Here is a 14,016-nt window from a genome sequence, read left to right as displayed (position 1 = left end):
CAGGAACTATAGGGGTAGCCCAATTACTAGAATCTACTTTCGTAAGCACACCTTCTGCAACAAGTTTATCCAACTCGTCTTCTACAGGTTTTATTAAGTTAAACGGTAGTTTCCGTGCTTTCATAAACACTGGTCGTACGTTTTCCTTCAGATGCAAATTAGCCTGTACATTAGAAATCCGACCGATCGAATCGTCGAAAACCTTCGGGTAAGTTTGCAGTAGAGTCTTCAAAGCAGCAGCACGGCACGGGGAAGCAGCAGCAGCAAGCGTGTTTACCGTATTTCTTTTCGCAATCACACTATTCCAATCCAGTGAGATTTCTTTGAGCCACTCACGTCCTAACAATGGGTGTTTTTCGGAGTTTACAACATACAATGACAGCTTTACTTTTTGATCGCCTAATTGCACCGTAGCATCCAAAATACCCTGCACTTTGATAGAAGTATTGCAGTAGCTCACCAATTCCGTATTGCATGTACGTAGTTGCGTTTGTGGAAAGAATCGGTTTTTACATGTAGTACTAATGATACTCACCGGTGAACCAGTATCAATCTCGAATTCGATCCGCTTCCCGTTCACCGAGACATCTATTGTAAATTTCTGGAACCGCGATACCACCCCGACAGAACAAACATCGTAGATTTTTGTGCTATTTGTTCCCTGTCGATCATCGGTATGATCGACGTAATTAGCATGTACCGCATTAGGTTTCTTCATTGGACGGGTCTCGTTTTTAGCAGACTTTTTAAGGCACACTTTTGCCAAGTGCCCTTGCAATTTACAAAACGAACACTCTGTTCTTTTGTGTTTACACACATTTGCAAGATGCGATTTATCTCCGCAGCGGAAACAACTAGAACCGTTCGCATTTTGGTTCTGTTTCGTATTTAGCGGTCCTTTTTTTTCCTTGCGATGTTGATGTACCGCATGTACGTCCTGTTTGGATGAACCGTTTTCAATCTCCGCTCGTCCCTTACGTGACAACTCCATGCTGATAGCTATTCCGAGTGCTGTGTTCAGTGTAAGCTCACGTTTCTCTAGCAGTCTATCGCGGATATCGCCTCGTTTAATGCCAAAAACCAACTGGTTTCGCAACGCCGTATCAAGATACGCCCCAAAATTGCAGGTTACTGCAATTTTCCGAAGAGCCACCAAGTATTCTTCCACTGTTTCTTCAGCCGAAGCAGCATCTTTGTCCCCCTGTCGGCGACAATTAAAACGGTAGTTTTCGGCAATTTCATGTGGTTTCGGACTGTAGAACGTATCCAAAATAGAGACTATTTCTTCGTATGTTTTCACTCTAGGGGATTCCGGAGCCACTTTGTCACAGATACGTCTCCGGACCCATGTAATGCAAAAGAAAGTTTTTCCTTATCTCATCATTATTTACCGCATAAAGAAGAAAGGCCGTCTCAAGTCGTTCTACCCACCGCATCCATTTGGATTTCTTCTTATCGAATGAATCGATGATGAAATTCGGTGGTAGGACCGCAGTAGCAGTAGCAGTATCGGTAATAGCAGAAGTACCCTCAGAAGCAGTATTCGACGTTTCCGCTGTTTTGGCAGGTTTCTGCCCAGCAACACTTGTAGTACGCGGATTCGTCATCCTCGTCGCCAAAACTGTTGTAACCGAGCAGCAAGTAAAACCAAAGAGTTTCTTCCGTTTCCTCAAGACTCTATATATTTCCACATTCGTTGTTTCTCTACAGTACTTTTCTGTCTTCCCGCACTTTTCCTTCTGTCATATAGCGTCCTAACTTGACAGATGTCAAGGTTGCTATAGTAGTTATAACATACTTATTTATATTGAATTAACTTTTTTTCGAAATAAACAAGGTAGAAAATATGTAGAACAATCAAACCACAATTCCTATAGATGAAAATCTTCTAATTTTCTTTTGAAATGAACACGTGTCTATCAAGAAACTTTTAATAATATAACTTTTTTCCAAGCAAATACCTTGCGACTATTTTGAATTTTGCTTAGATATTTTGAGGAAATTCGTTACTTTTCATTGAAGCGCAATGCAGCTTTACTAATTTTTAGTCATGTTTTTACAGTTATATTATGGAAGAACAGCCATAATCAAATAAAAATCCTATTCCTAAAAAATTACTTCAAATGTTTATCGGTGAAACCTTATCCGCTTGAACAGCGTGTGTGTTTAATTTATGCCAATTAAGATATTTACATCTTGTTTGTATACCGAGTAAGTTAAATGTTTTTACAATTTTATCGAATATCTTTTGTTTATTTTATTTTCTCTCTTTCTCTCTCACACACACACTCTTTCTCCATGCAAACGTCAATCCGGTTGACCAGGCTCGTGACCTAACGGGCAACCACAGTGCACTTGTCATCTGCACGGTTTTTCTCTGCACTGTATTTTGCTTTTTATTGATAAAAGTTGCCTGAAACCGTGATTAGAGAAAAGGAACCCTTTGTTATCGGTGGTCACTGCTGGTGCCGCCCCTAGAGACGTGAATAAAGCCTCCCGGGCCAGTGCACTACGCCGCTGAAGTACAAGTTATGCGGTACAATCATCAAATTCCGTGGCACAGCTGGTGATCCGACTCGGTGGCAGAGTGCTGCAAGACAGACAGTGTACAGTGCATACGCGGTTCATTCCCTTCCCATCCACTATTATTCACAGCTTCCTGCATTGTCACGGAAGTGAAGCCGCTAAACCCCTTTTTGGACGCCCACGACGAAATCCACCCCGACACAGGCAACGCGGAATGTCTCTCGATGCAAGTGTACTCCCTTCGGAACTGCTGACGACGGCTGCCCCGCTGGTTGGTCTGTCGGGACTGGACGTGCAGCGTAATGCCGTACACAAAACAATCTGGGATGCGTTCAACAACGCCAAAAAGCCGGACTCCGAATCGATCCAGTATAAGCTGCTACCCCCAAACTACGAGTTTCCCGTCTCGAAACCCAAACACCAATCCTACGAATGGTACACACCGAAGGGGATACTGAAGCGCAACTGGATGCTGAAACACCTGCACGTCCTACCGGCGGTGGTGGTGCTGTTTCAGGATCTTGAATGGAACGACCCGAAATGGACGGAAAAGCAACTCCAGTGTGCTGCAACGATACAGGTGCTAAAGAACTCGCTGCAGGGACGCAACACACGCATCGCCATAGCGCTGCTGCAGCGCGGCAACTATCTGCAGCAGGGCGAGGACATGCTGGCCTCGGAACGGGCCGCCCAGCTGACGAGCAATTGCGATATAAATGCGAAAATGTTGTTCGTGCTTCCACACAACGATCATCTAATGGGACACATCTTCCGGCTACAGTCGGCCTTCCTCGAACTGGCCCAATCGTACTACACGCAGATGATGAAACAGATCCGGCTGCATCGGGACCAGCTGACCGATGCGCATACGGTACTGAAGATACGACATCAGTTTAAGCTTGGCTTCATTTCGGAACTAAAACTCGATCAATCGAACGCCCTGCGCCACTACCGGCAAACGTACACGTTTCTGGACGATGTGCGAATCGTGGACACGAACTGTCTGGAGTTGAAAACCATCGCTGGGTTCGTCAATTACAAGATGTGCAAGTTGTTCTTCCGACTGAACGCACCGAAGGACTCCATTTCGCAGTTTAAGAATCACATTCAAAAGTACCGACAGCGCACCGGTTTCAAGGAGCTACTGTTCGAACATTACGCGTGGTTAAGCGTCCAGTACGGCGCATTTGCCGAACTGTTCTGTGACGCGGTAAAGAACGGACTTGCACCACTGCAAACGCAGCATCCGGGCATCTACTTCCACAAGGCGGCCGAGTACATTGGAATGCGCAAGGAAGCGTTCCTGCAGTGTACCGCACTCGGAACGGCGGGTGCATCGGAACTGGGCACCGTCAGCAATTCGGCTCTGTACAGCGATTTCTTCGGCATCCGCGGTAGCGTAAAGACGGGCGAACCCGTGTCCGAACAGCAGATCATCTGTTTGGTGCAGGAAAATGAGAAATCGTACAACCATTCGGGTGAAATAATCAGCCTGCTCGGGAAGGCGATGGCACAGTTTAAAGTTTACCGGTGTTTGCGGTTTCGCAAGAAGCTAGCGATCGATATGGCGGAAGAGTATCTGAAGAGCGGGGATCACTCGAAGGCACTCACGCTTTACTCGCTCATGTTGACCGACTATCGGGTGGACAAGTGGTACACCATCTTTACGCAGGTGCTACTGAAAACGCTCCATTCGGCGTACCTGTCCGCGTCTGTGCCGGATTTTGTGGCCTGCAGTATTGAAGCGCTTTCGCCACGCATCGCGATGGAAAAGCAGGACCGTATATTGATACTAGAGAACCTCTGGAAAGTGTTCCACGTATGTATTGTACAATGGAGCAAAATAAGCTTTCTGTTCATCTCAATTTGCTTTAAAATGTTTCATCTTTTCTTCTAGCGTGTTTCACCCGTTTCGAGTAGCTTGATTGCACCCGAACTTACCAACAGTTGGCAAACGGCTCTCACTTCTTTTCACACACCGATCAAGCTGGATCTCGATCGATTGAACGATCTGGTCGAGTGTCGGCTTACGTTCGAGAAGCGACAGATCAAGAACGACGAAAAGCTACAGCTACTGTTGTACATCCGCTCACTCACGGAAGTTCCGCTGAAGCTAAAGAACTTCTCTATTCTCCTAACGGACCTCAAGTCAAGCAGTGTGCGGATCAATGCGACCCAGTACACAGAATATGCCGACCCGGCCGAACAGATCGATGGTACGAAAGCAATCGAAGAGTTTATTCTCGAACCGGAAAAATGCTACCGTATACTGTTTGTCGGTGATCGGTACCTCTTCGCGGAGAGCGTGGACGTCCACATTTTCCGCCTGGAGCTACAGATGGGTTCAGAGAATACGCATGCTGTGCTGTCGGTGCGAGAGAAGCTAAATACGAGCAAACCGTTTAAATCGTACAATCCTCACAAGGATTGCATGGAAAGTATCGGTGTCATAAGTTCGTGCTATATCATTCCAACGTAAGTTGTCCAAATGAGTGACACTTTCTGATGTAGCAAAATAGTTACTTATTGATAATGTTTTCTCCTTTTATTTTAGCTTCCATCTGGGTTCTCAAACCAAACCAACTAACCAACCGATGCTGACGAACGAATTCCATCAGGTAACGACGAAAATATTCAACCAGTCGGATCTTTGCCTGCAGAACGTCGGTGTGAGCATCAGTGTACCACAGATGCTACGAAACAATGGTAACTACCAGCAACAGCACCGGCTTCGCACAGCCTACTGATTGATTTCTTTTATTTCCCCAGTATTTTTGACAACCGATCTAAACCATCCGCTGCAGAAGATTCATTCCCACGTGCAGATCGATATTGGTGAGCTGCAGATGCAATCATCGACGACCGTTTCGTACTACCTCGCCAGCCTGGTGGCGGGCAACATAGAGCTGAAGCAGAAAATGTACTATCAGATGGAAAATTTACACCAAAGCAAAGCGGAAGCGTTAGGCGGTGGCGGCAGTACGGGAGGAGGAGGAGTAGGAAACACACTGAACGGTGGGAGTGGGACGGTCGATTCACCTTCCACTCCGAACAGCGAAAAGGAGGACCTAGCAAAGTTGCTGGCAAATGAGAAAAATTTGCAAAAGTATGTGAACAATCATAACGTAAAGATTGAGTTCCTGCACGAGGACGAACAGGTGGTGCGGAAGATCAAGGAAGATACGGTGGTGGTACCGTGTGTGGAGGAGATCAAACTTACCGGTCGGTTCTATACGCTGAGCCGGGACGCACTCGGGCAGGCGTACCGGAACGAAGATTTTTTGCTACGCATCAACGTAGAGATTAAATCTCCCGACCCGATCGATATACTCGAAACACAATTTATCAGTGTAAGTAGTTGTGGAAAGCGATTTATTGGCCATCCTGCGCTTAAATTACACTCAAATTAATTCTGCCCTTGTTCGTTTACTTTGTAGGATCATAACATAGTGGAGAAATCGTACCATGGTGGTGATCCCATCTGCGGGAGTGGCTTAAGACCGGCAAGTCGGTTCGAGGAACTGAAGCTACTTAGTGCAACAAATTGTACTCGTGATTGGGTATCGCGTGGAGATTATCTATCGAACGACACTCAGCTCGTGTTTAATCGTTCGCGATCGCCAGACTCCGGCGGTGGGACAGCAGCCTTGACGGCATCCAACCGGCCGGTAGACGAGCAGTACAACAAGAACCTTCTCTCGAAACTGCCGACGAATGCAACAATAATCGGTAGCACTAGTGCACAGCTAACCAATCAGATGAACTTATCACTAACCCATCATCCTTCACATGCTGCCTTGGCTGATACTACCACAACTACTACGATGGCCACAACGACGGACGGTGACGGTGCGCTGTCACCTTCAGCAAAGGGAGGTAACATTACCAACAACGTCACCACCAGTATGACCATATCCACCGGGAGTGTAGAAGATTTCAAGGTTAAACCACTGCCACTAAACGAGGCGTCCGCAACCAACGCGTCGAAACCAGGCGGCGATGATCTGGTCGCAAAGAATGTGACGAAAACCATCTACAATCGGGCGCTCGATTGTGTGCAGCTTACGAACAACGACCGGAATGGATTCATCAATGCGCACTACAATCGTCCCGAAGCGGGAACGACTGTGACTAGTGCGGCCGGCAACATGTCGTGGCCAATCTTCGGGATGTACTGCGTACGGTGGTGTCGGTCACGAACGCCAACCGTAGTGAACGAGTCGAAATTTATCATCAATGGAATAGGTAAGGGATCCTTCCGCTCCATCTGTCATCGTTTGTCAAAAAATAATCCGCCATCATTCTGAGGATTCACGAATCTTTTGAGAGTCGACTTCTGTTTTGAATGATTCCTAACTAAATATTCATTTGAATGACTCTTCTCAAAAGATTCGTTATGCACTACACTTTTTCCTAGTGAAATATGTTTCCTTAATTTATTATTAGCACTGTACGGTACTGTAGTTTAATTGAGAGTTTAGTTACTAATTTCGATTGTTTTTGTTTTGCAGAAGTCATCGATCCACCGCTAAATCTGTACTGCTACATCGAGCAGCGAATGTACGTAGGGTTACCGATGACGTTACGCATCACGCTGCGTAATCCCACGCGTAGAATTCTTCATCTGCAAGCAATACTGAACAGTTCCGACAGTTTCATGTTTGCCGGTCATCGACAGGTTCGTGTGTGTGTGTGTGGGACATAAAGTCTCAGCGTACCAAATGACTCATATAACACTGATGTTCTTTGTACTATAACTGTTTGTTTTTTTTAGTTAAACGTGTCGATATTTGCGTACTCCACGTACGATCTGCTGTTTAATATTTGTCCACTGAAAGCCGGATGGCAACCGTTGCCCGAACTACAGCTAGAATATCAAACGTTTCAAACAGCAACGCCAACACCCGGCGGGGTAAGTATGCCCGGGTCGCAAACAGGCCCGGCTAAAGTCCCGACAGACCCAGTAACTACTGCAGCAGCAGTAATATCCGGAGACGATGTGATAGCAACGGACGGTATGGAAAGCCAGCGCAAGGCGGAGCTGGCCTCGCTTGTGCATAGGTGGATGCCGAAAATGGTGTTTGTTCATGTAAGCAATCAAACAAGACGAAACAGCAAAGTAAATGATACTTTACTTTATGACATTTTCCATATTTTCGTTTGATTTTGCAGCCACCCGCAAGGACACTGTGATCAACAACAATATATTAGAGAGAAAGGCGAACGGTTGGATATTTAATTTCAAACTCTTCCCACTCATCTTTGTGCTCCGGTTGTTTTGTCATCGGTAGTGGCCGTTTGCAATGAGGGGATACCGTAGTGAATTTAAATGTATTTAATTTCTATATCCATAAACCTTTTAGGCCCCAGGGCATAAGAACGTGGATATGTAACAGTCTGGAAAGGGTAAAAATGTAGGAAAATGCTTCCTAAGTAATGTTTGTTGCTAAACAAAAAATAACAAACAAGGGCATTATTAGATGTCGTGCGTATGTGTGAGGGACAGGAAGTTTTATAGAGAGAAGACACGAATTGTTAACATGATTAGACAGTGAAAGGGTCAAAGTAACGGTATTGAAAGATTTATAGTTATGAAGAGTTGGCGTAGCTAATGAAAGGAAAAACTAACTGAAAAACGCGGGATAATGTTAAGACTAAATCAAACCGCGTTAAAAGGCGAGTGGCAATATTTAAATTCGGTTTTTGGGACGTATTGAAATGGGAAGCTAGATAGAGATGGATTCTTTCAAATTCTTTCCCCCCAAAGTTCGTTTTCTTCTAGTTCATACCGTACACTCCCGAATAAAGGTGACACGATAATTTACTTTGAAAAATTTTGATGCAGTTACAAGAAATGTTTCAAATTCGCATAGTACGGATCTGCCGTGGTAAATACGGCGGAAAGATCGCGCTCGCGCCATATTGCTTCTGAGGACGTTTTGGCAATTCGTCTAAGCTTCCGTTCCAGCATGCTCGGGTCGGCTTCGCACTGCTGCGCTAGAACGATTAAATTACGATCGGTAAATTCGAACGAAGCGACCGGACGATGCTGTACAGCGACATTTCGCCGTCTGCAATACAGGTTCGTCTGTATGCCACAATCTGATGTTTTGCTGACAAGTGGTCGATTTGGGACTATAGTTCGAGTGGTGTAATGCGTTATTGTTTCAGGAACTGTTTGAGCATTCTTAATACGAAGATCTAGAACACCGTCTACCCGAGTGGAGTTTGTTACTTCCTCAATACGTAGGTGTGCGGAATTGTTTTGATTGGTCGTTTCTTGTACCACATTTGCGTTCTTCGCCGTGCTCCGATCCACGTGCTTCGACAGATCCAAGCAAACGTTGCCGGTGACTGTGGCTATAGTTTTATTTGCTTCCGCAACTTCTGGAACCTCTTCCCTTTGTTCTACTATGGGCATAATTTGGGTATTAGCTACCGATACTGGCACCAAAGATTGTTCCAATCGTTGTATCTCTTCACTAAAGTATGGTATTATATCGCTTATCACTTCAAGTGGTTCAGCGACATTTCCGTGTATCTCTTTCGGCGGTATTTCTTCTAGCTCCATTTCAGCTTCGAATAAAATTGTTGATGGCACAGATGCAGGACGCTCTACCACTGCACAAGGAATAGGAGAACGGTCCATCCCCGCACACTGCTGTTGGTATTCAGCCTGAAATCCATCCAGCAGCTTTTCCAGCTGTTCTTCCACCTGTGCGTCGGAGGATTCATCAAAAATGTACCGTGCCAAAGCCTGTTCCTGCTGGGCGAACAAGCTGACCGACGGCACTGCCTGGATTTCACCATTCGGTGCCTCCTGCTGGGTTGATGCAGACAATATGTAATCCTCTTCCGACGGTGCACCATTCATTACACCAGCTTGCTGCTTGGTCACAGTAGTCGAAGATGGTTTGCTCGGTGACATTTTCCACTCCTTCCGGAGGCATTGGGAGACGGTTTTGTTGTCCCGTAACCGTTTCAATGGATTCCTTTTCCGTTTTTTCATTGGGGAGAATTTTGGACATAAGTAATTGGGTCTTTTTTCACGAATTTTCGTACGCAGCGTTGGAACCTGGGACGATTCGATGAAATCCCCCAACTCATCTGTTTTGAGGAAAGTGTTGGGATGAATGTTGAAACGAACATTACGAAGCTTTACAGCAGCAAAGTGTGATACCTTCTTTGTTATGCTCCATCATGCAGGGTCCCAGCTGCAAATATGAGTAATCGTAATTAGTATGGTTCCTGCAAAAGTTCCAAATAAGATTTTCTCTTTGCACGAGTAAAAAGCCGTTACTGTCGCTATCGTCGAGGTTGCGAAGTACATTTTCTGTTTTCCGGTATTTCAAATGACAGTTTGTTGTCCCATGCAGCACAAACGCACGGTCATTCAAATCTGCTGTAGGCATCCATAAAAGGAGTTTGATATACGAGATTTTGTAAACAATTTTGAAGGAAATTAAACTTGTTACACTTTTCTTCAATTGCTTCTTCATGCATGGAGAGAATTCTTGTTTCCAAGGGATATGAAAAAGTTGCACCCGGCGGTCAAACAATGTCGCCCGATCGAGGCGACATTTATCGACCAACTGTCAAACGCTAATGTTTACATCCCAATACGATTGAAAACATACGAAATCTCAAAAGTGACTCATCCTCAACCTTGCGGTCATAAAATTGTGTTAATTTAATAATTAGTTCTCATTTCTGGGAGGTTTAACTTTGTTGTTGAAGTTTTTATTCGTAGTACTAAAGTATTCATCCTTAAAACGATCTAAAACAGGCACAAAGATGTCAGCTATGGAGAGTATCCTTTTCAAGAGTCTAATTGTGCGCCTATTCCGCACATTGTATCCACCACGGAACGTACCGAACAAACACTTTCCTTAACGCTAGTCTATCCGCAGAGCACTTGTTTAACCTTAAATTTGCAGTAAAAGAGCTGGAACGCAACGCCAAGAAGTGTGAGAAGGAGGAAAAGGCCGAAATACTGAAGACAAAGAAAGCCATCCAGAAGGGTAACACAGAGGTGGCACGGATCCACGCCGAGAATGCAATCCGACAGAAGAGCCAATCGTTGAACTATCTGCGTATGAGTGCACGGGTCGACGCCGTGGCCAGCCGTGTTCAGACCGCGCTAACGACGCGCAACGTTACCAACTCGATGGCGGGCGTCGTCAAGGCAATGGATGCGGCCATGAAGGGTATGAACCTGGAGAAAATATCCGGTCTGATGGATAAGTTCGAGTCACAGTTTGAGGATCTGGACGTGCAGAGCTCGTACATGGAAAACACCATGTCCCAGACGACGACTACGGCCGTACCGCAGAATGATGTGGAATCGCTAATGCAGAGAGTTGCTGATGAAGCTGGGTAGGTGGAATTGTTACCTAGTGGGTTCTTTGTCGATGAAATCCCTAACGTTGTCTTACCGCTACTTGTTTGCAGCCTTGAACTGAACATGGAACTTCCTTCGGGACCATCGTCGATCGCTATCGGTGCCTCAACGCAAGCATCCACCGAGCAAGATGAACTAACGGCACGCTTAGCACGTTTGCGACAGGCCGAATAAAGTGGTCCACATCCTGTTGTGTGAACAGTCCGAATTGCATTGCATTGTGTTAATTTTCACCATGTATATTTTCTCTTCCCATTGAATGCTCGTAAAATGCAGTTCCCCTCAATGCAAAGCCAACGGAAGGGTATCACCTTTTTTGCTGATAAAAAATGTGCAACATGCTTTGAGTAATTCTCATAATTATTCGTTAAAACAAAGGAATAAATATTATGACCTTGGTCGATTATTAAAATTACTCCATGTTTTGTCGGTTGGTATTTTAAACGGTTTAATCGAAGTCTGGGTTTTAGTTGGTTCATCTTTGCTTAGGATACGTTTACTAATTCCATTTACAATTAATTAATGAAAAGGTCATAGAGGATGGAATGAAGCTGTATGTAAAAAAATCACATAATATAATCCAGGCAAAAAAAAAATCCATATACTTTTCAGATAGTGTGAGGCAAATGTACATAAAAACTTCAACCAGTAGTTAGTTAATAAAAAAAACTTCGCCAGTAGTTAGTTAATAAAAAAAACTTCGCCGCCCCCGGGTGGACTCGAACCACCAACCTTTCGGTTAACAGCCGAACGCGCTAACCGATTGCGCCACGAAGGCGTTGGAGAAGGCGCGCGTTAGAGCGAAGCAGCTGCATATCGTCTCTACCAACAGGTAGAGCTTTTCTATATTCAAACGCTTGTTTACAGCATCCACGTAATAAACTGTTTTGTTTGTACAATAGTACACCGATGTTTTGAGTTAGTACACGTGAGTACAGATAGTAAACACAGAAATCTACCTGTACACAAACCATTAAATTCCACACCTCATTGAAAGTTGGAAGCTATCGAGCTGTTATGAATGATCATTCAATCAGGTATGACGGCTTGTTGCAATTGTTAGATAATTGTTTACCTTTTTAAACCCTTGTACACGTGGCCGTAATGTGGTATTACTCCCGAATCAACTTCCTTTCAAAGGTGTGTGTTGTCAGGAAAGGTTCCGTTTAACACATAAATATTTATCCTTTTTTATCGCTCTAACTGACCAACCCTAAAGCTTAATGTTCTCACCCTCTAAAACAACTCCTCCTAAAGCACGTGACAACGATCCCGACCAAGCATTGATAATTGTCACTGTTAACTTGTGCCATACATGAGCAAATTAAAAAGTTAAATCATATAAAACCATCAAACTAATGTCATCGTTTGCTTTTGTAACGAGAACACATTAGGTGCAGGGCCACGAGAGTTAACAAAATGCTGGCAAATTTGTCAAGTGACAAATTCAGCTGGTCAACTGCGAAAAACCACTATACCGTTGCCGCGCACACACTTGTTTTCACATTTCCGAAACCAGAAGAGCATGTTTTTCAAGAGATGACATTTGCAGGATGGGACAAATTTGCCCATCACTATTGCATTGCATACTATCAAACCCGTGAGAGGGATCGCTAGTGTAAGGAAGATGGATGAAACGGAAAGCATCCTTCATTTCCCTCAAACTTTCCGTCGTCTGATGCGGAATTCCATACAAACCGGCTGTTTTCAGATTTCCGATACCAGGGGAGCATGTTCTTTAGGAGGTGACACCTTGAACCAGCCGGCTTTTGCCGCATGCAATATTGCTCAACATTCCATACGAAGTATAGTGGTTTTTTCGCAGTTGACCAGCAGATTTTGCCACTTGACAAATTTGTCAGCATTTTGTCAACTCTCGTGGCCATGCACCTATTGACGTCATACCATAGAAGACGTACCGCACATGAATTAAAGCTCGATCCAGGTGAGATGTACTTTGCGAAAAATGTGTCAGCTAAACACGAAAAAGAAGTGAGAAAAACCCTCGCTTACCAACCACTTGTTGCGAGACAGCGCCCCTCGACGTAAGGAAGAGTGGGTTCTCCAAACTCCAACCGCAAAAAAATCCCTTTTTCTAATGACGTCAATGTAATCGATGATGTATGTAGTTCTACTTGCAGCAACCCGGTTCGATGTCGCCGTTCGACGCCACATCTCCAGCCAGACAGACAAAAAAGGAAGCAACCAACCAACCAAAACAATACGCTTGAATCGATAATTTTAGCTCGCGCAAACTTTAAACTTACGTTCTTTGGCTGGTCCCACACACACACACTTCCCCTGTCCCCCGCTTGCACACACCGAAACACGCGTGAAGGTTAAAAGTAATTGCCCGCAAACGGGTGATCGTCGTTTTGGCCCTGTACTGCTGCATTGATCACTTCAAATCACGCACAAACATGAGCACGATAATTGAACTGCTCTGAAGTGAATCTTTGCGTCTCCATTAAAAGAACAAAAAATCTCTAAGTAAGCCTTATTTAATCTTCTTTTTCTACTCTCAACACGTATAAAAACGTAGAAGCTTTGTTTCTACGATCCCGCCGACATAATTTTTCCTTTCGATCGCCTTTAGACGCAATGAACTTTGTCCTATCACCGCGCGTATGTAGTGTTTTCTTTCATAAAATTCAACGCATAAAGTTCAATTTTAATAGGTTTATTTTGATACAAAATGAACAAATCTCTTGTTGTTTTTGCTTGTTTGTTTCATTCCATTGTTAATGTTCATACCGTTTTGCTTTCCATCGATCCGTTTTGCTGTGGTAAATTTGTTGTTAGTTAGCCTCTGTATTTTTGCGTGTTGTTTCTGTAATTTTGTTGTATTTTTTTTTTGTCTATAGCTTTTTAGTGTTCTTGGTTCCGTGTAAATTGTTACCATGTTACTTGTGTTTGTTTATATCTTTTACAAGTCTTTTCTTATATTTTTGTTCTTCTTTCCGGAACTGTAAAGGATATACCAATCAACCAACAAAACAAGGAAAAGCTGACGAAAATTGTGTTTTGTGTATCATTTTTTAAATGTTTTTTTTATCTCTTTCGCAACCACGTTTGCGATCCGTTAACTG

General features: G+C 44.2%; 3 protein-coding genes and 1 non-coding gene across 5 annotated transcripts; 2 read left to right on the top strand and 2 right to left on the bottom strand.

Annotated features, from left to right (window-relative positions):
• The first annotated feature begins 2,477 nt into the window (after nucleotides 1-2,477).
• LOC128300620 (trafficking protein particle complex subunit 11) lies at nucleotides 2,478-8,366 on the top strand. 2 transcript variants are annotated; one of them, XM_053036747.1, is made up of 9 exons: nucleotides 2,478-4,345; nucleotides 4,424-5,001; nucleotides 5,081-5,232; nucleotides 5,296-5,876; nucleotides 5,964-6,255; nucleotides 6,394-6,771; nucleotides 7,038-7,204; nucleotides 7,301-7,615; nucleotides 7,699-8,366. In XM_053036747.1, exons 1-9 carry the CDS (start codon nucleotides 2,741-2,743, stop codon nucleotides 7,717-7,719), a joined length of 4,089 nt encoding a protein of 1,362 aa, XP_052892707.1. In that variant the 5' UTR covers nucleotides 2,478-2,740; the 3' UTR covers nucleotides 7,720-8,366. The 2 variants fall into 2 exon arrangements, with proteins under 2 accessions (XP_052892707.1, XP_052892706.1); XM_053036746.1 differs by having other exon boundaries at nucleotides 5,964-6,771.
• On the bottom strand, nucleotides 8,336-9,725 carry LOC128300621 (uncharacterized). Its single transcript, XM_053036748.1, has 2 exons — nucleotides 9,707-9,725; nucleotides 8,336-9,633 (listed from the first exon to the last, which is right to left on the bottom strand). Exons 1-2 carry the CDS (start codon nucleotides 9,723-9,725, stop codon nucleotides 8,372-8,374), a joined length of 1,281 nt encoding a protein of 426 aa, XP_052892708.1. The 3' UTR covers nucleotides 8,336-8,371.
• Nucleotides 9,726-10,161: 436 nt separating this feature from the next.
• Nucleotides 10,162-11,334, top strand: LOC128303315 (charged multivesicular body protein 1B2). Its single transcript, XM_053040236.1, has 3 exons — nucleotides 10,162-10,336; nucleotides 10,437-10,902; nucleotides 10,978-11,334. Exons 1-3 carry the CDS (start codon nucleotides 10,321-10,323, stop codon nucleotides 11,099-11,101), a joined length of 606 nt encoding a protein of 201 aa, XP_052896196.1. The 5' UTR covers nucleotides 10,162-10,320; the 3' UTR covers nucleotides 11,102-11,334.
• A 297-nt stretch (nucleotides 11,335-11,631) lies between these two features.
• On the bottom strand, nucleotides 11,632-11,705 carry Trnan-guu (transfer RNA asparagine (anticodon GUU)). Its single transcript has one exon. It is a non-coding gene; the product is annotated as a tRNA-Asn (tRNA).
• Nucleotides 11,706-14,016: the final 2,311 nt, after the last annotated feature.

The sequence above is a fragment of the Anopheles moucheti genome, chromosome 3, assembly GCF_943734755.1.
Source record: "Anopheles moucheti chromosome 3, idAnoMoucSN_F20_07, whole genome shotgun sequence".
NCBI classification, from domain to species: domain Eukaryota; kingdom Metazoa; phylum Arthropoda; class Insecta; order Diptera; family Culicidae; genus Anopheles; species Anopheles moucheti.
This window is presented reverse-complemented; position numbering and strand designations above follow the sequence as displayed.

Bases quoted from the DNA above. Each gene is read 5' to 3' on its own strand.
- LOC128300620 (XM_053036746.1), top strand. From the start codon at position 2,741: ATGTCTCTCGATGCAAGTGTACTCCCTTCGGAACTGCTGACGACGGCT. The intron at 5,233-5,295 runs GTAACTACCAGC...TTATTTCCCCAG, and splicing joins ACAGATGCTACGAAACAATG to TATTTTTGACAACCGATCTA. The intron at 7,205-7,300 runs GTTCGTGTGTGT...TGTTTTTTTTAG, and splicing joins TGTTTGCCGGTCATCGACAG to TTAAACGTGTCGATATTTGC.
- LOC128303315 (XM_053040236.1), top strand. The intron at 10,903-10,977 runs GTAGGTGGAATT...ACTTGTTTGCAG, and splicing joins AGAGTTGCTGATGAAGCTGG to CCTTGAACTGAACATGGAAC.